We start from the raw sequence: 25,106 nt of genomic DNA, 5'->3' as shown, positions 1-25,106 counted from the left end.
CCAGGCGGGTGGAGACCAATTGATGCATCTTAGATGGCCACTTGCTAGCTTTTAAGACCCTGGATGCCACTCACCAAAGTGAGATGCAGAACGTTTTCTTGGTATACTTTATTATGCCAGTTGACCTAGATGTCCCTGAAACCATGGAACCCAGACCCCCGCCCCTTCTACTCTGTCCCTCCAAGTGTTTGGTTGTATTCAGGAAACTTCCTAGCTTTTGGTTTAGTCCAGCTGTGCTGACTTCCCCTGTATTGTGTGCTGTCCTTCCCTTCCCCTAAAATAATTCTTGTCTACTATTTAATTAGTGAATACCCCTCCCCACCCTCTTAACCATCAAAGAATGTTTTCTTCTGTGTGTAAACCTTTTCTTGAGTTCTTACAATAGTGGTCTCATCATTGTTCTTTACTGATGCGTAGTATTCCATTGTGTGAATATACCATAATTTATTTATCCATTCATCCGTTTATGGGCACCTTGGTTGCTTCCATCTTTTTGCTATTGTAAATAGTGCTGCCATGAACATAGGTGTGCATGTATCTGTTCGTGTAAAGGCTCTTATTTCTCTAGGATATATTCCAAGGAGTGGGATCGCTGGATCGTATGGTAGTTCTATTTCTAGCTTTTTAAGGAACTGCCAAATCAATTTCCAAAGTGGTTGTACCATTTTACATTCCCACCTGCAGTGTGTAAGTGTTCCAGTCTCTCCACAACCTCTCCCAACATTTCTTATTTGGTGTTTTTTTGATTAATGCCAGCCTTGTTGAGGTGTGCAGGGCATTTTAAATGGAAGATTAAAGCAAAAAGAAGAATTAGTTTGAGCTATATTTTTGTGCTTACCAAAAGAGGCAGCATTAAGATTCTCAACAGTTCTGCTGTATCATATGGATGGATCATCATCTGTACACCTGCCTCCTCAGCAAGTATTCATTGACATTTTGTGTTTGCTCTGAAGTGCTGGATCAACTTATTCCAAATTTAAGAATTTTTTTTTTTTTTTTAATATTGGGGAGTGTGAGAGAATAATGGATTTTGATAAAACTTTTATATCAGTTTGGTGTAGGTGGGGTAACATTTAAGAAGGTGTTCTAGAACATATTCTTTAATAATCTTTTAAGCATCATTTAATAATCAAATTGATATACCTAGGGAAACAAAATACATAATTAGTTTATTGCCACCTATTTTATAGGTATATAAATTTCTACTTGTGTTGCTATAATTAACCTATAGTATTAATTACATATTTAAATTATTGACTTGCTATAAATTTTATGAGTGAAAGCAAAAATCTATTTTCTTCGTAAAAAGTGGTTACAGTTCCATTTACAGGAAATGTTCATGGTTGCCTAGGGCTGGGTGCGTTGAGGGAAAAAGGAGAGTGACTGCTAATGGGCACAGGGTTTCTTTTTCGGGTGATGAAAATGTTCTAAGATTGTGGTGATGGTGGCACAATTTTGTGAATAGACTAGGAACAAATGAATTGTGCACTTCAAATGGCTCGATTGTATGGTATGTGGATTATATCTCGATAAAGTTGTTACCAAAAAGAAAAGATGGTTACAATTTGAAATATACACAGTTATACTTATTAAAGAGTGGGATTTATAAACAGAGGCCTCCCATTTGAATTCTAACCTGGCTACTCACTTCCTGATTTTGGGAAAGTCACCCTGACTTCTCTCAACTGCTTTATCTGTAAAACTGGGATAAGAACCCACACTTCAAAAAGGTGGTTATGACAATTATTGAGAAAATGCATGTGGAGTTTTAAGCAAAGTATAAAGCTGTAAAATAATACTTTTATTTATGTATCAATAAATGGGTATGAATGATTTTTTTTTTTTAGAATATAGGCAGTTCCTGGGTTACGAACGTCAAATTTACGTCCAACCAGTTATACTAAAAATTTGAGGTACATACAATGGTTTGTAATAATGGGCAAGGAGCGCTGTGCACCAAAACATTATTATTGTTATTACTGTTTTATTAAAGATTTTTTAGTGTATCTGAAAGTGTCTCTTTAATGTTTTTTATGTATAGAAAGGTACACTATATACTTCATACTAAGACAAACATTTGACTGACGTTAGATATGAACCATACCTAACTGTAACAACTTACATACAAATCTGACTTAAAGACAGACTCAGGAACAGAACTCATTCGTAATCTGAGGACTGCCTGTATATGTCATAAAAGATTTCTCTCAAGTCGGGATAACTTTCTGAGATATTTTGTAAAATTTCTCTAAAAATGAAAACTTAAAAATGCGTATCATGTTTTCTGAGTAACTTTTAAGTCTACTATCTAAATCAGGTAACCTGGATTTGTCTCTCAACATCTTGTTTTGTGTGATCTCTAAATAGTCTCAAAACCTATGAATTCCACTATGGAGGTGTATGTGTGTTGTGGTAAAATATGTTTAACTAAAACTTACTGTTAATGACATTTGGTACTTTCACAATTTGGGCAACCATCACTACCTATTTCCAGAAAACTTTTATCACTACAAAAGGAAACCCTGTACCCATTAGGCAATCACTCCCCATTCTCTTTTTTGCCAACCCCTGGCAATCATTAACCTGCTTTCTGTCTCTATGGATTTGCCTATTCTTGATATTTCATATAAACAGCATCAAAAGGTTGGAGGTGCGTGTCTCTCGAGGTGACTTGGAAGAAAAGCCTGGTCATCTACTTCCCCAAAAATCAGCCATTAAAAAATCAGCCATTAAAAACCCTATGGAGCCCAGTTCTACGCTGACACACACGGGTCAACGTGAGTCAGGACTAACTCGATGGCGACCGGTTTTTTAATGACCAGTGATGCCGAGTATGTTTTTATGTGCTTGCTGGCCATTTGTTTTATCTTCTTTAGAGAAATGTCTTTCCAATTCCTTTGCTTTTAGTTGGGCTGTCTTTTTGTTGCGCTGTGGGAGATTTTTTTTTTTAATATATTCTGGATACCAGACCCTTATCAGATAATGTGATTTGCAAATACTTTCTCCCATTCTGTGGGTTGTCTTTTTGCTTTTTTCACAGTGTGCTTTGATGCACTACAGTTTTTCACAGTACTTCTTACATATATCACTGCCTTTGATCTTTTTTGGTGGAAATTATTCCATGACCATTTGGATCCACATAAAAACAATGAGCCAATCTCTGCAAAATGCTCAGGACATACTAAGAGAAAGGCTATGAATAAAAGATTTTATTCCTAAGAATCTAATTCTAAGGATAATGTTCATAATAAATGAAAAAGACTGATTTAATGAATGAAAGATTATATTCTGGTTTTTAGCTAAAGTCCTAGTTAACTCTTTTGAAGGTAACATTTACTGAGCACTTTCCATGTGCCAGTCACTATTTTTACATGTATTAACTCATTTATTCCTTATGACAGCCCTATAGGGCATGAATATAGTTATTCACATTTTGTAGCTGAAGAAACTGAGGCCTGGAAGTTAAATAACTTGCCCAAGGTCATACAGTAAATAAATGTCAAAGCAAGGAATAAACCCAGACATTCTGGCTCTAAGGTAGTGTTGTCCCACAGAAATACAGTGTAAGCCTCATATGTAATTTATATCTTTCTAGCAGTTTAGCAGTCACATTAGGAAATGTGAAAATAGGTGAAATTAATCTATTTTCTTAAATCCAATATATCTAAAATACTACCAGTTCAACATGTAATTAATTTATTGAGATACTTTATATTCTTTTTTTGTGTGAACGAAGTCTTAGAAATCTGTTGTGAATTTTACACTTAAACACATCTCAGTTAAGACTGTGTCTGCTGCACGTGCTACGTGTGGCTGCAGTCCTGCAGAGCCCAGCCCTTAGGGAAGCCTGTGCTCACAGCTATCATTTGATAGACATTTGCTGGCAGTCATCTGCCATCACGCAGATGGATTTTATTACCTGAAACCCCAAGTCATATAGTTAACATTGTTTGGCCTCTTTATTTTAACCCTCCCATGAGATAATCAGATTTTCTTTGGGTGGTCCAGTTATTTTAGGCAGGTTCCTGGTCCGTTTTCATTGTGATTAATTTTTACAAACAGTACTCTCAGAAATAAACAACAAAAGCTTTCCGTTTTCAAGCTCTGAGACATAAAAGAATATCTCTAGAGTGATGGCATCTTTATAATCAGTACTATTCACTCATCACTGAATTTCTGAAGATACCAGTTCTCATCGTTAGGGAACATTTTTATTCTATAAATTTTAGAAAATCGCAATGTAAAAAGGAATGGGGGCGGAATTTAATCCAAGCAAACAAATATTCTGGCATTGAGTACTCCAGATGGGTGAATGTGCCTCAACAGGGAATCAGACGAAGCTGGGAGGGAGTCTGAAAAGAAAACAGAACGTACCTCAGAGTTTGACTGGTGACCATCAGATGGGATTCTGTCATGCGGAAGATGTTATGAATGGCCCGAGCCGCCAATACTTGTCTCATCGCTTCATAAATCACTTCAGTAGTGCTGTCTGTCTTAACCGCCATTGATCCCAAAAACCGAACTATGAACATCTGTTGCAAAAGAGAATCTGGAAAAGAGCATTTTCTTAGGATCACACTGACTTCCTGCCTGTTGTTGGTCTGCATACCAGTGTTAGATGTGTTGGTCTGAGAAAAACTGAAGACCCCAGCTTTTGCTTGCTTTTTGTGGAGGACTTTCTATGAAAATTTCTCAATACTGCTTTTAAAAACCCCAAACTGCCAAAACTCTGAAATTGACCGTTCACAGTCAGTTTGTTTGGAACTACTTCATTAGACTAAGGACAAAAAAAAAAAAAAACCTGTTGCTGTGGAGTTGATTTCGACTCATAGTGGCCCTATCTGACAGAGTACAACTGCCCCATAAGGTTTTCAAGGAATGGCTGGTGGATTTGAACTGCCAACCTTTTGGTTAGCAGCCAAGCTCTTAACCCCTGTCCTACCAGGGCTCCCTAAGGCACCTCTTTTTCCTCACGTGTAAAATGAGATGGTGGTACCACATGAACATCCTTCCAGTACTAAAACTCTAGGTGACTCTACGTAAGTGACAGTGTATGTATCTTACCTTTTCTCTGAACAGAACTTTTCCATTAGACAAAAGGAAATTCGTTACTTTGGTCCATTCATAAAGTCTTCTTAAAGAAAAATACTTATATGCAGAAAATAAAACCTGACGTTGGGTCTCATTCAATGTATACACATTATTACAGGCAGCAATGATATTTCATAAACTAATAGAGATCTCAAACTAAAATAATTTGCTTATTAGATTCTGATGAACTGCCAGTCCTGGCATCTTGATAACGGCACATGAACTGACAAACCTCTGCAACGGCAGCCACAAACTGGAAGAATCCTCACTGCACTGTTCTATATGTACATACGTTAAAAAAAGTACCCAAAAAACCCAAACCCACTGCCGTCGAGTCGATTCCGACTCATAGCGACCCTATAGGACAGAGCAGAACTGCCCCATGGAGTTTCCAAGGAGCGCCTGGCGGATTCGAACTGCCGACCTTTTGGTTAGCAGCCGTAGCACTTAACCACTAGGCCACCAAGGTTTCCACATACATATATATATACGTATATATACACATACATATATATGAGGCAATGGGTACATATGAGGAAACCCTAGTGGCCTAATGGTTAAGAGCTATGGCTGCCAACCAAAAGGTCGGCAGTTCGAATCCACCAGGCGCTCCTTGGAAACCATCTAGGGCAGTTCTACTCTGCCCTATAAGGTCACTATGAGTTGCAATCAACTTGATGGCAACATGTATCCCGAACGGGTATGTATATATGTATGTGTGTATATAAACCCTGGTGGCGTAGTGGTTAAAAGCTACTGCTGCTAACCAGAAGGTCAGCAGTTCAAACCCACCAGGTGCTCCTTGGAAACTATGGGGCAGTTCTACTCTGTCCTACAGGATCTTTTATGAGTCAGAATCAACTCAACGGCAATGGGTCTGGCTATTTTTTTGGTGTGTGTGTGTGTGTGTATATGTATATATATATGTGTATATATATATATATATACATATATATATATATATACACATATACATACATATATAACCATTGTTATAAATGGTTACATACATATTAAGGCAGTTTTTTTGGTATGTGGACTGTTCACAAGTATACTTAATACTGTTGGTCCTCTAATATGTTTGGATGATTTGAAAGTCAGCTGGACTCAGGTGGAGCAAGCCAGGTTTCAGGCAAGCCTATTAACATCACACACAAAAACTTTTTTTTTGGCCCAAGCTGTAAGTAATGGCAATAGTGTCAATTCTCAAGTCTTATTTTTAAATTTAAATAAGTGGACTTCATTCTAATGATGTTTCAGGCTCCAGTCATGAAGCTGTGGTAAAATGAGATCTTCCCAGCACTTCTAGTTACTAAATTCTCTTGGCTGGGAACTCATATCCTGTACAACTTGAGTTAATAGGTTCTGATCAGGAGATTCTTATGTACACTACAAGAATGTAAATCAAATAACAAAATCTGAACTTGAACAGCTGAAATATTTATTCATGTCATCTTCAAGAATGAGTTGTTGTTTGCACTCTTGGTTTTCTAAAATGAGACAGCATATTTCATGATTCACCAAGACTGCATTTAATGTGACCATCTTATCCTCTCCGAATTGACTTTTGTAGTCACATGACTCCAGATTTTGACTTGGCAACATCTCTCTGCAGGAGCTATAAAACGGATATGGGCATGACTAATGGTAAAACAGATGTAGAAAGTCTTTTCAGTTTTTATCTAAAACCTGCCCTCACTAAATGTGTCTTAATGAGTTTTCACAGAGGACCAACAAATCTGAGGGTCATAATTTCAATTCATGTTCCAAATCGTGATTTCACATCTCATGTCAGTGGCCCCTGTCATTCTGTACAGAGGAAAGAATAAGACCATCAAACTAGCCCCTTACCTTCTGCTTCTGGAAACGTTTCATCCTCCATTTCACCAAAAGGGTTGATCCGCCTAGGGGAATAGCCAGAGCCAAACACAACAGCTTCAGTTAAAATGACACGTAACAATTGAACTGTAAGTCAGAATAGCAGCAGTCTTTAAGAAAATAAACTTGATTTTATTTTCCGGCGACATTAAGTTTATTTTCTTCTCTCCCAGAGATAACCTCTCTTAGCCCCTACCTGCTCCCTCTGTTCTGATCAAGGAATTCTGTAGCAGGAAGTACAATATCAAACTGAATAGGTGTTCCGGGTGCAATCAGTTGTTCAGCTTCAGGTATACTGGCTGTTGCTTTGGGCACAATCTTGTCATTGTCCATCTCTGAAGTTTTCTGGTTCTGACTAGAGTATAAGAGAAAAACAAATCAAACATATTCCTCTTAACCTTATGCCTTACAATGAAATGCTTATATTTTGAATGTTGATGTGACTTTTACGAATGGAAATATAAGGGAGAGGATTTCAATTAATCCCTCCATCCATCCTAAAAATGAATCTTCTAAAACTTCATTTGTGTCCTTGGTTAACAACCTTCAGATCTCCCTGCTGCCCAGAGTTCTCTGCTGCCCAGCCTTCTGCACTGTGCTACAGTACTTACTACATTCTGTGGTCATCTTCTGTTTGTAACTTCTCCCTGTGAGAAAGGTTTTTTCAGGGCAGACGCTATAGCTAAGTCGTATTTATAACTTGGCACATATTATTTGCTTAGAAGTAAATGACAGTCTTTTCCCAAAAGGACGATTTCTTTGCTTCTTCCTCACTGTCATCAAAACATTTCTTTGTTCTTAATGAGATGACCCTAAGAAAGATAGTAAACTAAACTAAGCACACACACACACACACACACACACACACACACAGAGAACCTGGGGCTATCTGGCAGCCACATCTGTCACCCTTCCAGTCTCTAGGGTAATTGCAGCAGGCTGGCTAGAGTAATTTTTTTCAGATATTCTCCTGTGTCCCTTCTGTGGGGTCCTTTCTATCTAAGAATATGACTAATTTATTCTAGAATGAGGGAGAAAAATCAATTACTGCTTCTCTGTAACTGAATCTGAGCTGCAAATTACGTGTTTTTAGAAAAGCAATCACACCTTCTGACTACTAACATTAAACTGTACACCAGCACCCTGGAATGATGGCGTATTAGAGCTGAGGGGCCTGGGAGGTCATCTAGTTTCTCATCTCTATAGTTCACAAAGGTGAGGAAACGAAGGCCCAGAGACCTAACTGACTGATGTTAAGACACGTAGCTGTGTTCAAGGCAGAGCTCTTGCTAGGTCTCCTAACTCCAAGACCAGCGTGTGCTCCACCTTGCCCATCTAACATGCCTGTAGCTTCTCGCCCACCCCCTGGTCTTTATTTCTGTTTGTGTGGTGCTTTCCTAGCAGTTGCACTTAAGTAATTATGCTACTTGTGTAAACTGTAAATCCTTAAATTTATCACTGAAATGTTGCTCAGACTTGTCACCTCTCTCCCGTTATTACCTTTGTTTGGGTTCTCATGTTCTCTTTACTCAGCGGCTACTACAACATCCCACTGGTCTTTCTCCTGGCCCCTTCCCTGCCCCCAGTGCTCCAATCTTTCTTATCTAGTGCTAGAGAACAATCTTTCTAAACTCGGCTCTCAGTATGTCACCCTTTGTCTAAAAACTTTCAGTTGTGCTCCACTGCCTTTAACTCCCAAGCAGGGTGCCCAAGTCTTTTCTTTTACAGTCGGGCTCACACACCTGTTTTCTGGCCTAATCTTCTCCTATTCCTTCTCCCGTGACTCAATGCTGGCGTGACCACTGGCTCCACACTGATGACAGGGAGACCCTGGGAAGTTACCTACCTACCTCTGGAGTCATTAGATGATGTTTATAAAATACTTAATGAGGTTCTTTCTACCACTCCACTTGAAGATGAGCACCAAATACATTCATGATTTTAAGGTACTCTTTGATGCCATGCTTTTCATTAACATGACAAATAATATGGACCTCTACGGTTTAACACAATGGAAAATGCCAACCAGACAACAGGTGGAATTCCTGGAGTATATCCTAAAGCAATAGTCAAAACCAGAGAAAAGCTGCACGCATGAAGATGTTCATTAGAGTACAGATGATAACAGCAAACGAAGGGCAGACAACCGAAATATTCAACAGAATAATAAAAATAAATGGAATACTGTATAGTTATTACACAAACAATTGTGAAAATTTAGAAATATTAAAAAATATGTGAAAATGCAATGCACATATAAAAACATTAACACGGACCCCTAAAAGGTGATTTTGTTCCTGGCATAACTGTGACGCTGATACAGTGGGAAGGATTGACTAGCAGGCCCCTTGCTTGGACTGTGGCAGCATGATCCAACGGACAGGCCATGGACACTGAAGCCCGACAGGTTTGAGTCCTGGTTCTGCCATTCATCTGCCGTGAGAACCTGAGGGGGATATTTAACCTTTCCTGGCCATAGTTAGTGTTTCTGTAAAAGGGCTAAACAGTGCCCCTGGGGTAGTTCGTGAGGATTAAATAACAATTCATATCAAATTCCTACAAAGTCAGTGTTGCACAAAAGCTAGTTTTCCTTTGTTCTTTAGTTACCTGGGGCTGAAGTTTTCTTGTTTTTTCCCAAGACTTGTGATGGGAGTCACTGCTTCCAGTGCCGTCTGATTCAACTTGATGGCAACTGCCTAAAAAGCCACAGGAAGGGCACGCTCAGTCCCCGCTGGACACAAACCTTTCAGACTAAGAAAAGGGCTGAGATGCAGGCAGCTGCTAATTACCTCTGGGTTGTCAGTCAGGTAAATCTGTCTGGAGATGTTGTTTATTGCACATATCCACTGTGGAGGACATTAAAAAAAAAAAAAAAAATTCACTGAATCCCAAAGTCACCCACTATAGGAAAGATGGGAAACAAACAAAACCTTTACCTCGTCATTTTCCTTTCTGCTCTCTGCCTGGAGAATTATTCCCCTGAAATAAAATGCATCTAATTAAGTGCTTTCTGATCTCGGTGGCTGAGGCCTATTCTACACAAAGGCACTCATCTGGGTGCTGAAGGGAAAGGGCCAGGAAGGCAGCATGATGGGAAGGAAAGAAAATGGGGTTCCCAGTCTGGCTGTGCCACTAATTCACCAGGTAAACTTGGACAAACACTTCCTTTTGCTGGGCCTCAGCTGTCTCACCTATAACCTGAGAGGGTTGGACTCTGAGATCTTCTAGCCCAAGTTGGATTCTACAGTAAGGACCATCCTTGTTGACCCTGCTTAGATTATCCAAGACGACCAGGACCCCTGCCCAGCTGCCCTTCCCAACCATACCCAAAGAAGGACTAGTAGCCGCTCCACTCTTCCAAGAACTGAAAAACCTGCATGTGGAAGGCCAAGGGCTATGATAAAAATACTACTACCCTGCCTTTGTGAAGGCCTTAACGCTATGAAGGATTCCACATCTGCTAGTTCTTTTGCTCCTCACATCATCTATGGGAGGTGGAACATAGATCTTATCCCTATTTTGTATCTGAGGAAACTGAGGCCCAGGGGAGTGAAGTAACCACATAGGACCATGACAAGAATATAGGCATCTTCATTCCTAGGTCATTTCCCATCACCGAGGGAGGAGTATGATGTTTAAAACTGCTCTGCCAACCTGGGAGAAGAGACATTCACCACCATCTCAACATCACCCCCTCATCTCAACAACACCCCTGGCCCCCACCCCAAACACTCTACTGTTCAAATAAAGTCTAACTTAGAACCCCAACACAAGCAGCAAACACAAGCAGAGCAGCTCTGAGTGTAGGACTGAGCCACTCCTCTCCCTCAGGTGAACCCTGAAGCATCCATGGGACTCTGAACTCCTTGGAGTATACCGTGAAAGCCACAGCTCCCAGTAACAGGGGAGCCCCCTGAGATGGAATCCACTGTGAATGACAACAAGGCTGCCATTTTTAAAGGTATGACCTCTTCTGGGCCCAGGGTACAAGGGGGTATGTGGGAACAGCATGTTAAGAAATGACACTGCTACAGCTGCAGGTACTGTCCTCATCTCCTGCTTCAGCTGGAAAGACTGACTTCTCAGGAAGGCCTTCCTTACCCACACTCCTCTTCCCTGCCCCATTGTGATACCAACATAAATGCTGGTTTAGGAACAGGCAAGAAGTAGCCACAGCCTTCGCTCTCTGAGAATCTATGCCGACAAAAAACTGTTTCTATCGCCATCTTACACACGTAGGTTATCTCTTCCCCAAAGCCACAAACCCTCGTGGAGGTTTCTTAAATAAGGCAGGTTGGACCCCATATGGGCCACTTGTGTTTATTTACAGAGAGCATGACACCATGCTCCTGAAAGGTCAACAATACTCGGAATGGGGCCTCTCCCATGCGGGGCTGGCACGTACGAATGAGCTAGAAGCCCTTGGCAGGGGTGGAGTCACTACACTTGTTCTCCCAAATAAAACTTATGAGGCATACGATTTTCCATTTGGAGTGGTGATCTGGAAGCAGTATCGCCGGTCTTCACAATCGACTGCCATCACCGAGCAGTTGTCCAGATCCTGGATCAGACCTCCAGCCACAGCTCCCCTGGGCTGACACATGAGATTCCCGCCTTGGGTGAAGAAGTACAGTCGCTCCCAGGTGGTGGAGACCAGCCCTGTTTTACTGAAGGAATTGTGTTTTGAAAAAGGCCATTAGTACTAGTCCTGCTGCCTCTTCATGGGTATTGGTAGCATTTTAGAAATGTTTTTTTATATTAAAAGGAAACTGCTTTGAAAATAAGTGAAATGAGTAGCAGAAGAGGTACAATTTAGCTTGAATCATCTGGGAGATAATGGGCTCTGTTCATGTAAGAAACGCCAGTCTCAGGGCCAACTCCAGAGGACGGCCAGGACATGCCTACCCCCAGCACAGCCACGCGCTGGCTTCTAAAGCCGGTATCTGGAACTAGAATTAGTCCAACCCCACAAGGAGGAACCAAAAACCAGAAGACCATTCTTGTAAGATCAGAGCTGAACTGCTCTGAATCTAGATAGTGTCACCAGGGTCACCTCGGGCCACAGAGCATCCCCCAGAATCCTGGGGGCTCTCAGCAGATTGGGTTTTGTGGGCTGCTTACAGGAGGAAAGTTCAGTTCCTATCCCTATGGAACTACAGGTTAACATTTTAGATTATGAGCTCTGTAAGTTTATAGCCTTGGAGGAACTCCACACCCTGGTAAGGGAACAGCTGGCAATTCCTTTTCATATATCCTGCACTTGGCAGATAATCAAATATGTTTACTTGATTCAATACATACTGAGTAGCAACTATGTGTAAAAGAACTGGGTTTCCTGCTTCAGTAATTACAATGGTTAAAAAAATACAGTAATAGCTAATATCTGAGTGGTTACTACCTGCTAAAAATTAATTCATTTAATCCTTGTAACAACCTCATGAAGTAGGTACAATTATTAGCTCCATTTCACAGATGAAAATCAAGGCTTAGCCCAGCCAGGGTGTCTGATACCAAAGTTGGTGCTCTTCAGCCCCATACCATGACAATATTCTCTCTGCTCTAAGAGTAATTAAACCTGATCATCCCTTTAATTCAAAATGGACATTTAAAGACATGAGTGTTAATTATGTGATTCAACCTATATGAATCTAATTGCATCTAAAAGCTTCCTGGCCCTTAGACTCCTGCTTCAGCAGTGGGTCTCCAGTGCACTGCTGTCATCTGTGGCGTGGCAGATGGAGAGGGGCTGGAGATTAACTCTCAGTAGTCCAGGAGAACAACAGCTAAGTGTGGTCTATTTACAAATGGCCATGGAGACCAAGGACGGGTAGTCTGCAGTGTCTGCAGCCCGTGGCACTGGGTACTTAGTCATCTGACGCTGTCTCAGGCCCCATGTCTTCACGCAGTTTGGGTCCCTAGCCCCAGAGGCTCCCTGTGTTCAGGCAGGATGGTGCTGTGCTGGAGTTCTTCCCCATCTCCCCCACCCCACCCTCGGGCTTTAATGGGGCACAAAGAGGTTGCTTTTCAGCCACTGCTAGGGGAAACAGGCTTCAGGAAAAGAGGCAGGCAGTGTCTTCTCACGTTCTAAGATTGAGGTAACCAGCCTTCTGGATGAGGTTCCTGTTGGTCTGTGGTGCAGCTATATCGAAGTCTGGAGTGTAAACAGATTCGTCCACGCAAAGTAATTCTTGCTGGGACACCCGCATCTTTTCTGCTTCAGCTTCCAGTTCTACCTGAATGCTGAAGACAGAAGGTGTTAATTAGTCGCTGACAAACCCAGCATTGCTGAGAAGCAGAAAGCAAAGCCATCACCCCGCTCGCTCCCCATTCCCCAAGCCAGAGCAGTCCTGGGAGCTGCAGAGGTTGCTGGGTGGGGTCCAAAGGGAGTTGCTGCCTTTACGTGGCTACAACTCCCTGCCCTCTAACTTAGGCCTTGAAGGCTGTGAGGTCACAGCAACTCGAGTCTGTGTTACTGAAAGCATTTATGTGACTGCAGTTTAAAAACAGAACACAGGGAACACCACTGGATTATGCCAGAACCCAGCTACAGAATCTCTGCTGACAAAGTGGTATCCATGCTCAGAACTGCTGGTACAAATTTTGGGTGAAAAACTTTGATGAGCCTACCCTCAGAAGTCACATGTGTGGGCAGTCTAGGAAAGTATCACAAAGGAAAGAGTGAAGCAGCAGTCCGTACTGCCCACCTCTTGGTTTAGGCTGAGGGGTGGGGATGGCCACTGGGGATAGGAAAGACCAGGAAGTAGTACGAACAAGCAACAAAGCCGAGGGCAAGGCTTCTTTAACCAGGGCCATAAAACTGCCCAACACTGTACAGGCCAGCTGGTCAGGATGGCCCAGAGTACCACAAGGAGAAATGGATTGGTGTCCAGGCTTTGGGACGTTAGCCTCTGGCTTTCATGTGTTGAGGTGTGGAAAACCTGGAAGCTTCAGCTTGAAACAAGTAGCTGCCCTTTTCCCCACAAAGTGAGGCCTTCACAGGCTACCCCACCCAGTGGTGACAGTCTTGGTTATAAAGTTCTGAATGCGATCTGCCCAAAGTGACCCATCCCTCTGAGAAAGCAAACTTCAGAGGAGCTGTTCTACCTCTCCACTGTGCACAGGGAGACAAGGCAGAATCACAAACGCTGACGTCAGAAGGAACCTTGGGGACCAGCTAGTCCAGCATTTCTCGAAGTCAGTCCATTGAAATTTTGTCTCAAAGCGTTCTGTAGTTAAGTGAGTTTGGGCTTATATATGTCTATATTCTCCTCTTGGAGATTCACAACGTAACTGCCTGTATCTTGTTTAATCCAGCTTGATACGGACAGTCAAAATTAATTTTGGCTTTTCTGACACTGGGAAGGGTAACTGGGAACTCTACCATGGGTGGCCTTAGGAGAAACAAACTGGAGAACAAACCTCAGAAGCTTAACCTGCTTGACACTGCCAAGGTTGGGAGAATGGAATGAGAGAAAAACAATGAAGCAGGGGGTGGAAGAGGGGAGCCCAAAGTAGTCAAAACCACTTAGGTTCTTAACCTTTTGTGGGTGACAAACCTCTTTGAAGTGCTGATCAACGATAAGGATTGTCTCCCCCACAAAAATACATGTCTACCAAATGATATTTTGAGTATAATTTTTAATTTCAGAGAATTTATAGTGACTCTCCCTCCCCACTCCCCACTCCATAGAGATCCCAAGTTCAAAAACTCTTGAGCAGCTGATCTGAGGGTCCTAGGAACTAAAGGAACAGGAAGAAAAGTGACTGCTTTCAATTTTCTTTTTAAATTAATGGATGGCGGGGTATTTGTGCCCATGTTTTTGAGATGCCATCACGAACACTTTCTGCAGGTCCTGGAGCCTTGAAGATTTTTTAAAAGCATGTTTCATTTAATTAAACAAAAACAAAACACTTGTACAGGGCAAGGTCGTGGAAGCTCCACAGATACTTCCAAACCCCCGGAAGGACCGAACTGCTGGGCTGAGGGCTGTGGGGACCATGGTCTTGGGGAACATCTAGCTCAATTGGCATAACATAGTTTATGAAGAAAATGTTCTATATTCTACTTTGGTGAGTAGCATCTGGGGTCTTAAAAGCGTGTGAACAGCCATCTAAGATACTCCACTGGTCCCACCCCGTCTGCAGCAAGGAAGAATGAAGAAAAACAAAGACACAATGGAAAGATTAGTCCAAAGGACTAAAAGACCACAACTTCCACAATCTCCACCAGACTGAGTGCAGCACAATTAGATGGTCCCCAGATACACCACCAACTGCTATGACAAGGATCATAATAGTGGGTCATGGACACAGCTGGAGAAAAATGTAGAACAAAATTCTAACTCACAAAAAAAGACCAGACTTACTGGCCTGATGGAGGTTAGGGAAACCCCAAGAGTATGGCCCCTGGACACATTTTTAGCTCAGTAATGAAGTCACTCCAAGGTTCACCCTTCAGCCAAAGATTAGACAGGCCCATAAATCAAAATAAGACTAAAGGGGCACACCAGCCCAGGGACAAAGACAAGGATTAGAAGGAAGAAGGGAATAGGAAAGCTGGTAATAGGGAACCCAAGTTCGAGAAGGGAGAGTGTTGACATGTTCTGGGGTTGTTAGCTAAGGTCATAAAAACAGTGTGCGTACCGTTTAATGAAAAACTAGTTTGTTCTGTAAACTTCATCTAAAGTACAATAAAAAAACAAGAAAGGGCCACATAAACTAAGACTATACCAGGCTGAGATTGGAAGAACTAGATGGTGCCCAGCTATAACCAATTACTGCCCTGACAGGGACTACAACAGAGAATCTCTGATAAAGCAGGAGAACAGTGGAATGCAGGCCTCAGATTCTTGTAAAAAGACCAGACTTAATGGTCTGACAGAGACTAGAGGGACCCCAGAGGTCACGATCACTGGACCTTCTGTTAGCCCAAAACTGGAATCATTCCTGAAGCCAGCTCTTCAGACAGGGATTGGACTGGACTATAAGACAGAAAATGATGCTGGTGAGGAGTGAGCTTCTTGGCTCAAGCAGACACGTGAGTGGACACGGGGAATACAGGGTGGAGAGGAGGAGTGTGCTGTCTCATTAGGGGGAGAGCAGCTAGGAGTACACAGCAAGGTATGTGTAGGTTTTTGTACAAGAGACTGACTTGATTTGTAAACTTTCACTTAAAGCACAATAAATTAAAAATAAATAAATAAAACAAAACAGGAGAACTCCAAGACAAAAGGTGGGAATGTATCCCTCTGGCGTTAAGGAATAAGAGTAAACCCCTAGGCTCTGTGGAGTGGCTTGAAACAGAGCCACCCTATCTGGACTGAGGCTGGTTCTGGATTCTCTCACACGCTCTAAGTACAGCAAAGCACCTGGAACATCCATTTCATGGCAGAAGGACCTCAAAGCTTTGGTGCCACCACCGAATCCTGTCCTGAGGCCACAGTGGGCTGGCTGGTGGATGAAGCATGGCAGCGTGGCAGCAAAACCAGCTCCCACTGAGGATAAGAGCTGCAGTATTTACCTGGTCACCAATATAAAATTTACTTGGGAAAATCAGAACTCCTGCACTGAATCAAGGTTCAGTTTGGGTACTTTGCCTGCTATATGTTGCCCCTGTAACTAAATGCCCCTTGTCAGGTAGCAGAGGGATGACTCACAGAGCTAAACCTGGCCCATGTGGAGCAGGCTGTGCGGCCACTCTGACTTTAACGCCCCATCAGGGTCCTGTCAGGATGGCTGGTCAGTGCTTTGGCTGACCTAATGATGGCTCATGGAAATGCTGACAAGGACGGAAGACAGAGGCTTGAGGATCTGCAGTAAGTACACACGATGACATCTCAAAAACGTGGGCACAAATGTCTTGCTGTCCATTATAAAACAAACCTAGTACGTGGAAAGAATCTGAAGCAGAGATGGCTCTCCCAAAACATGGAAAGCCATGGAATTCTAAGAGTTAAAGTAGGCCGAGAAAAAAGACAGAGTGACAGATAAGTGAGAGGGGGTACCATGAGGAAGTAACAACTTAGTAGGCTCTCTTATTTTTTGTTTCTTATTTTACTTTCTCTCTGAAGTAAAATTGTTTTAGGGGCTAAATGATCAAATTAAAAGGCAGGAAACTGAACTTATATTTCATAAACAATTTGTGTAACTCTTAAGTTTAACCTGGATCACTCACTGGTGCTAGCTATCAGGGAAAACAGCTCAGTTCATCCAGAAAGGATGACGTGCTTTCATAAACTACCACTCTCCCCACATGCTGGTAAAGAATGTTCAGCCCTGACTTTTCCTGGGATTCATTCTTTATTTCTGGAAAATGTCAGGCAGATGTCTGCCTATATAAATCCCACTGCTTGGCCTTGGGAAGGTATGTTAAAATGCAACGTCCCCAAGAAAACTGGCAACTTTCTCTTCATTTTTTCTGCATGAAATACAATTCTAAACTAGTATTTCCAGTTTATGTAGTACATATACAGAGAAACTTATTTCTATACCCCAGAAATCATGAAAAGTGCTCACGGGACATGTCTGAGCTCTTAATGAAATGAGCTTGATGCTGGGGAGCCTGTGACTCTCCTGGCACCCTCTCTCATGGAAGCTGATGATGGGGGTGGGGGGAGCAGTGGGGTGGGGAGGAGTGAGAGAAGCCACAGCTTGATTCAGTGTGGGCAGGAGAGTGATGTATTCTTTATTAAGTATTGGCAAGGCTGAACTGCAGCTTGTGAAATTAATTCAAAAAAGGTTTAAAACCTTGCTTATCTGTTATAAATTAATGTGATGGCTAGAGTTTCCTGGATAGTCACAGCACTTCTGGCTGCTAGCCCCATTTACCTTTCTAAGAGAAAAGCAAAGGGCTCTTTTAAATTCACCTCAAATCAAAACTAGACTTGCTTTTAAAATGTGAAACCTGAATATTAACAAAAGGAGACCCTAAGGACAGGGACATGGATGCAGGAAGAGCCCCTGCTGAGGTTTTATTGCTATTTAGCCTTGTGATGTATGGACAAGACTGTGGGCTCCACATAGGCCAGGATCTGCAGAGATCATTGCTCTTCAACAGTGACCACCAATATTCACAGATGTTGGTAGCTGAGGGGAAGGTGCTGCTTCTGAGAGTCAGCGGAGTGAAGAGGGGCTCTGTGTGACCCTCTGAAGTCGGCAGCCCTCCCCAACTCCCAGAGAGGTTGATTTAGCAGGAGGCAAAAGGCACACAACGAGATCCACGCCAGAGTGTGGCGTTACCTTTGAACCATGTCTGCAGCGGAGGACAATAAGCTGTCCATGCTTTTGGAAAACATCTCTGCTCCCTTCTTAAAAAAGTTTATCTGAAAGACACAATTAAGATATTCTGAAAATCATCTTAGAAAGGTGATCAATGAATTCATTTAATGTGAGACTGACAGCAAGGAGCGGCTGACACTGTCTGACTGGCCCCTCCTCACCCACAGCGCCTGCTGCATCTCCACCCTAGCCTCCACAACACTGGGTGATGTGATGGTTACTCCCAACATCCCGACTGCAACTGTTAAGATGCTTGTGTAAAATGGGGCTAGTGATAGTGACACTCAGCTCTCTAGTTGAAAGGCTGTAAGTATCAGGAATGACATATAAGCTCTTAGTACATACTAGGTGCTTCAATGATTATTGTTGATATTTAAGTACTTTTGTTATTATCGGCTTTTTACCTGTGTGAATTTTAGATACTAAGTTTTCTTGAGGGCAAAGATTAGGTCTTACTCACCTTTGTATCTCCAGGTGCTAAACTGGTGTGTGACAAATGACAGATTTATGCACAACACCAGCAAGAAACTGACAAGCCCTAGATGTAGCGCAGCACGAGGCTTTCAAAGAAACAACCCTACCCTGAAGACTTACCATCCAACTGAGCCCACTCACCTAGCCACACGGGGCTCTGAACACAGGCTGGATGGATGGTGACTTGGCTGAGATATTGCACTGGGAAAACTAGGCTACGTAGCCTAGGCTGGAAGCCTCTTCCAACGCTGACATCAAACTACAGGGGATTATGTATGTAAGGAAGCCCTGGTGGTGCAGTGGTTAAAGCGCTTGGCTGCTAACCAAAAAGTCAGTGGTTTGAACCCACCAGCCACTCTGTGGTAGAAAGATGTGGCAGTCTGCTTCTGTAAAGATCACAACCTCTGTCCTATAGGGACACTATGAGTTGGAATGGACTCGATGGCAATAGGTATGTACATAAAGGATGCGGCATGGCTCAAGCACTATGTATGTTCTTGATTCAGGGGAGGTCTCGCCTTTTCTCCAACATTCTATGATGCTTTCTCTGTCCAGGAAAGTGTGGCCTCTAAGAGACCTGAGGGTTACACAGTTTGAAAACGAAACTGCAGTTACTGGTTTTTGGGTACCAATAGAAGGAATTCCTTATTTCCTATGACTTCTGTATATTCTGTTCCCAGAAGTTTTGGGTCCTCTGGCAAACCATTAAGGGCAGAGGTATGGGAAAAAGAAGGACATTTCTGTGCCCTGCTGCCATCTACGATCATTCTACCCTGAAAAGCTCAAGTTTCCATTTGTTCTTATGGTGATGACTTTTAAAAAAATCAGGATATTGGGTATGAACTGCTCCATTTTATAACCTGGAGTGTTGAGAGGTAAAAACCGCAAGCCTAAGTCATGAAAGAGAGGGAAAACACTGGGCCTGGACATGGGGATTCTCTTATGCGTTACCCCAGCTCATCCGTCTAATGAGGAAGTAGGCCTTGCCCTGGGGTGTGGGTATGGAAATCTACCTTTCGCTCTGAGGAGGCTAGTAGAGGTTATCAGCACAGTTCTGACACTCTTATATCTCTTCTCCAGACACCCTGGGGAAGGATGTGCACTAATGTCCTTCGTTTTCACGGTATAAAAACAGACGGCGACTATGATTCTCCTGATGCAAGGAGTCCCTGGGTGCTGCAAATGGTTAACGTGCTCAGCTGTTAACCAGAAGCTTGGAGATTTGAGTCTGCCCAGAGGTATCCGGAAGAAAATCTGGTGATCTACTTCCTGAGGAGTGCAGTTCTATTCTGACACACATGGTGTTAACCATGAGTTGGAGTGGACTTGATGGCAACTGGTTTCTCAATGCACAGTAATACGTGCAGGGAGATGTTCTAGGTCCACGATCTCGGAATCATACGTAAATCATAGATATCAGTCTGTTAAATGGGCATTTTGCATTTCTAAAGTCACAGCATCATGGTGGCTTCTACTCTCCCTCCCCTCCCTGAACTCCTTTGGAATTTACACTCTAAGTCCATGCCTACTGTTCTGGAAGCTCCTAGGGCAGGTGTTCATGTAACCCCTGAGAGAACATCTGATGAATGAATGAATGGGAGGGATACAGCCACATTCCACAATACTTATCCTGTACATACGAGACTCCATTTTTGTGTTCTCATAAACCTGTACACAGATTGTGAAACCTGAGTTTGTTCGTAGACATGAGGACTGATTCATGATTTAATTGAAAACCTGTTTAACAAGGATCAGAGAAGACAGAAACGGAGTCAACACACCTCCACAAAAGTGGGTGGTACTGAGAAGCCTGATTCATTGGAATTTCATTCAAAGACCCAGTGTGCCTCAATGAACTGCAGAAGTACAATGGTCATATAACCATCAGCTAACATTGTTGAATGGGCAAAAAACACTGATTTAGAAGGGCTGATTACACTGAAGGAGAGCAAATTCTTCTGAATCATCCAAAAGACTCATGGCAATGAACAGCAAACTTGTCTAAGAGAAAGAACTGTAGTTTTCTCTTTCACCCTACAGAAATCTGTAGGGTAAGGGGCTACTTGGTCTTGCGTCTTGAAAACTGGATGTTTTTCATGTAAAAAATAGAACAGGCCATTCTCAGTCCTTGAAAATGATGCTACTGACATCCAACAATGACCGTGTGCTCTGTTCTGGTTTTCTAGGCACAGGGTCTGTTTATGCTCCTACACCCAGAGTGTCCCCTCTCCCCGGTGGCCAGTAGCAGTCACTTCAAAAGTCCAGGCTGGGAAAACAGGTGTCTTCCTTGGTTATGGAACACAGCAAAACCAGCTGCTATCAAGCCAGGGCTGGTTTGGCCCTATAAGGACCCTCCTCTAACCAATGAAGCTCCCCAAGCCCATCGGGCCTGCAGCAGTTCATCTTTCTCAGACATTAAGTCAGGACTCTGTCTCTGCCTGTGGCTCTGGAACCGACACCCCCCTGGTGGTGGGCCCTTTACCTGAGCAGGGATTACATGCTCCAAAGACAAAACCAGAACCAAACCTGTTGCTGACCAGTTGATTTCGATTTACGGAGACCTTACAGGACAGAGCAGAACTGTCCCATAGGGGTTTCAAGGCTGTACTCTTTATGGAAGCAGACTGCCATATCTTTCTCCTGCAGAGGGGCTGGTGGGTTTGAATCACTGATCTTTCAGTTAGCAGCCAAGTGCTTAAACACTGTGCCATCAGGACTTGCTCCAAAGACAAGAACTGTCAATTGTGAGAGGAGAGAAATGACAGGAGTATTGAAGAGAACAAAGGGAATGGTAGTATTCTCTAATGAAGCTCGAACACCCACCAAAGCTTAATGAGGAGGAAGTGAGTGCAACAGAGCTAGCGTGTGCATACCTGTGGGCACTAATGCCCAGTGGCAGGAAGTGGACAGCTCTCAAGGACTGGAGCTCACAGGTGGACAGTGCTCATTTGCGGTTTTCCTTGCTTTAACCCAGCTTCACTCAGGTGACACAGAAAGACGATATTGTTCTACTTAAATTGTCTGTCTGAAGGCATAAGTTAACTTCAGTGTCCTCACTATTCAATAGTGTTTAACAAACACATTTAGAAAACAGACAATTGAGCTTGGACTTCAAAAGATTCTGTCTTGTCTCTCTTTTCCCTGAATGAAAGTGATGTGTTTTTTGAAACATATATTTTTAAAATGTATTATAAAAGTGGAGCCCTGCTGACACAGTGGTTAAGAGCTTGGCTGCTAACCAAAAGGTCTGCGGTTCAAATCCACCAGCCACTCCTTGGAAACCCTATGGGGCAGTTCGAGTCTGTCTAATAGGGTCACTATGAGTCAGGATTGACTCAGCAGCAATGGGTTTGGGTTCCTGGTTTTATAAAAGTAACAGATGCTCACATGAGGAAGGTTTTTACATTTTTTTTTTATCAACAGTTTGCTTCCTCACATCCCTTTGTGTTCCCAGATCATCTGCTGAAAGAAGATGCCCAGTGCATTTTTCACATGCCCGAAGTCAGGTGCCGGAGTTAACGCAAGTGGGGGCAATGCCGGGTAGGGGTGGACAGTGATGAGGTGGTGCCATCAGCCTCACATTCATATGCATTTTTCTCCCCGCCATGCTGGCTAAGCCCCCATTCTTAAACTGGGGCCTTCCTTAACCTAACTATTCAGTAGACCACCTAATAGGGGGAAAGAACCAAATAAATACTCTGAGAACTGAGAAGCCATCAAGAAAAAACGGCCACACTTCCCCATGCTCCAGGTATTAAGGTGCTGGCAATTACCTCAGCAAGGCAACACTTGAGAAGAAGAACCCAGCTGAGGCTGGTTCTTACAATGTACAGTGGCAAAGGCCAGGTGCAGAATCCAAGGCATGAGCCTTGCTGCACCAACCTGAACTGTAAGCCTCTTCTAAGAAAACTGGGCCAGGCCTGCCTTTCATTTGGTCAAAAACAAAAGGCCACGCAGGCTCCTCTCCCAGGGAGGATTGGGATCAAGGCCATCACTTCCTGAACATATGGTCTAACAAGCCCAGCTAAAGATGACCCAACTCAGCTGGCAGCTCTCCTAGTCCTGAACCTCAGGCTGCTCCCAGGGAGGGTGTGCAAGTGTGCTGCTTCTGATGATGGTGCTTCAGTTTCTCCTCAGTGACACCTCAGCAGAACGTAAGGCTGTTCTCCACAGCCGGCTCAGGCCTTGTCCCTACCTGTCCGTGTGCAAAGCCCAACATGGGCTCCATCATGGCCACCCGCTTTCGGTACTGCAGCGCGTTGAGGGCACAGTAGTACTGAAGAGAGGAGAGGTGCTGCTTCCGCCGTGCAGCTGCTACCTCTTTCACCACCTCAGCCTTCACCTAGTTAACAAGTTGAAAGGAAAACTTCAAGTTGTCTCAGGTATGAGATAATTCTGTTAAGAACATGTGACTTCAAAATATGCTTGCTTATTCATTATAACCATTTTCATGACAAATATAATAAAACCCAGGTAAGGTTCCCCCTCTATTTCAAAAATAAGCCAAATTACAAGCACTAGAGTTTAAACAAAACAAAACAGTATCAAGTTTAATAACATTTTGTAACCGGGAGGGTTCAATGAAGTGAAGCCAATACTTTCTGCTTGTAGAACTACAACGTGTTATTGTCCTTTAGGAAAACAACACGGCAGTACGCATAAAAAGTCAGCAACGTTTTGGTTCACTCAGAAGATTGTATCACAAGAAAATAATTAGCCTAAAAATTTCATGTAGCAAAGTAAAAAGTATGTATGTGAAAATACTAAATATTACCTGTAGTTGCAAAAAAAACCTAGAAGGCATAGAGCTCAAATGACCCATGTGGCTTATGAGTCAGTTAACCATCCCAGGTAGCAAGTCCACATTAAAATCATAGTGTGATTATAACACCCAGTCGAGTTTAATAAACCAATTTGGAAAGCCAGAATACAGAAGTGGAAGTCTGGTTATAAGACTCAGAATAAATAATAAAGACCATGTATAGGGAAAACAGGAAAAAAAAATCATCGAACACTTTTAATGCCACGGATTCACAAGAGGAAGACACAAAAGGAGCTTAAGTAAATGAAGTAAAAAGTACTACGCAAGGTATTTTTTACCTTTTCATTCTCCTTTTTTTTAGGAAGCCTGCTATATTTTGCCATTGAGAGGTCATGCTCTGAAAATAAAGTTACATTTTAGCACCCACACAGGTTGAAAAGCAAGTACACTCATTTAGCTTCTCCTCCCCATCCCACATGTTGTTGGTTATCACTGAGTCAATTTTGACTCATGGCAACCCCATGTCCCTGGGTGGTGGCAACAGTTAAGCCCTGGACTAACTGAAAGGCTGGCGTTTCAAACCCACCCTAGAGGCACCTCGGAAGACAGGCCTGGTAATCTACTTCCAAAAGGTTACAGCCTTGAAAACCCTATGGAGCAGTTCTACTCTGCACAGATGGGGTCATCATGAGTCACCCCACACACATATTAAACCCAGAGTGTATCAAGAATAAAGAAGATGCCTACCACTGCTGGCGAGTCCAAAAAGATCCTTTAAAGTGCTTACTTCTGAAAAGAGAAAAGGAAGCATCTTAGATCAAGGCAAAATAAAATATGCCAATCCAGAGCTCTGTGCTTTCCAAAGAAAATAAAAGGATATGCGTGGAGGAGGAAAGGCCTGCTAACATGCCCCCCCCTCCCCCCACCGCCACCCCTCAGATCCTCTGCTCTCCTAGGGCCCAGGCCTGGTACCTGGGAATTCTGGTTTCACTGGAGCTGCACCCCAACTTTCCTCTCTGATAGTGCTTGGGATTTGTGAAAAAGCGGGCACTCCAGGTGAGGGCTGGACTCCCTGGTGGTCAGGCACTTTTCATGGAGACCGAAGAATAGAGACTTAAGTTCTCATTCTTTAGCCCCTAAGTAGAATGTCTTAATATATCTTTCCTCAGAATGCCTCGTCTACACCCATATTCTAGAAATTTCATGTCCCTGCCATTTTAACATCTGACATTAAAGTTATCACTGAGAAGGAACATGGCGTTCTCATTTTAATGAAAACATCTGAAGCAATCTAGTGTACTGTACCTGCAGAAGTCAACAGCAGTAGCTATTACCCAATATGGGTGCTACACCCATCAGACACAAAGATGCCCAACAAAGTCCAAGACCAAAACGAAATTTCAAAAAAGGAAATGTAAGCAATGACTGTCCAAGATCAAAAACTTAAACACACAGATACTTAAAAGAAAATACTGCTTTCTATAGTTCTAAAACAATCTACTTCTATTTTGTCAAACAAAACAAAGTGTTTCACATCATCTACATTGTTTTCAATTTGCCTCATTAACTGACTCCAGTTTTTACATTGCTCTTCATTCACATTTTTCTTATCCTCCCTGATATT

General features: G+C 42.7%; 1 protein-coding gene across 3 annotated transcripts in view; it reads right to left on the bottom strand.

Annotated features, from left to right (window-relative positions):
* APPL2 (adaptor protein, phosphotyrosine interacting with PH domain and leucine zipper 2) overlaps nucleotides 1–25,106 on the bottom strand; it is a 64,217-nt gene that overhangs the window by 4,547 nt on the left and 34,564 nt on the right. For all 3 annotated transcript variants that reach the window (XM_010599895.3, XM_010599901.3, XM_064283670.1), the window contains 12 exons: nucleotides 24,230–24,271; nucleotides 23,821–23,879; nucleotides 22,916–23,062; nucleotides 18,208–18,290; nucleotides 13,051–13,209; nucleotides 11,448–11,636; nucleotides 9,906–9,948; nucleotides 9,759–9,815; nucleotides 9,577–9,665; nucleotides 7,166–7,324; nucleotides 6,943–6,995; nucleotides 4,375–4,549 (listed from right to left, as the gene is read on the bottom strand). In XM_010599895.3, the coding sequence (XP_010598197.1) occupies nucleotides 4,375–4,549; nucleotides 6,943–6,995; nucleotides 7,166–7,324; nucleotides 9,577–9,665; nucleotides 9,759–9,815; nucleotides 9,906–9,948; nucleotides 11,448–11,636; nucleotides 13,051–13,209; nucleotides 18,208–18,290; nucleotides 22,916–23,062; nucleotides 23,821–23,879; nucleotides 24,230–24,271 (1,255 nt within the window). The remainder of the gene's footprint in view (nucleotides 1–4,374; nucleotides 4,550–6,942; nucleotides 6,996–7,165; nucleotides 7,325–9,576; nucleotides 9,666–9,758; nucleotides 9,816–9,905; nucleotides 9,949–11,447; nucleotides 11,637–13,050; nucleotides 13,210–18,207; nucleotides 18,291–22,915; nucleotides 23,063–23,820; nucleotides 23,880–24,229; nucleotides 24,272–25,106) is intronic.

This window comes from Loxodonta africana, chromosome 4, assembly GCF_030014295.1.
Source record: "Loxodonta africana isolate mLoxAfr1 chromosome 4, mLoxAfr1.hap2, whole genome shotgun sequence".
NCBI lineage: Eukaryota > Metazoa > Chordata > Mammalia > Proboscidea > Elephantidae > Loxodonta > Loxodonta africana.
This window is presented reverse-complemented; position numbering and strand designations above follow the sequence as displayed.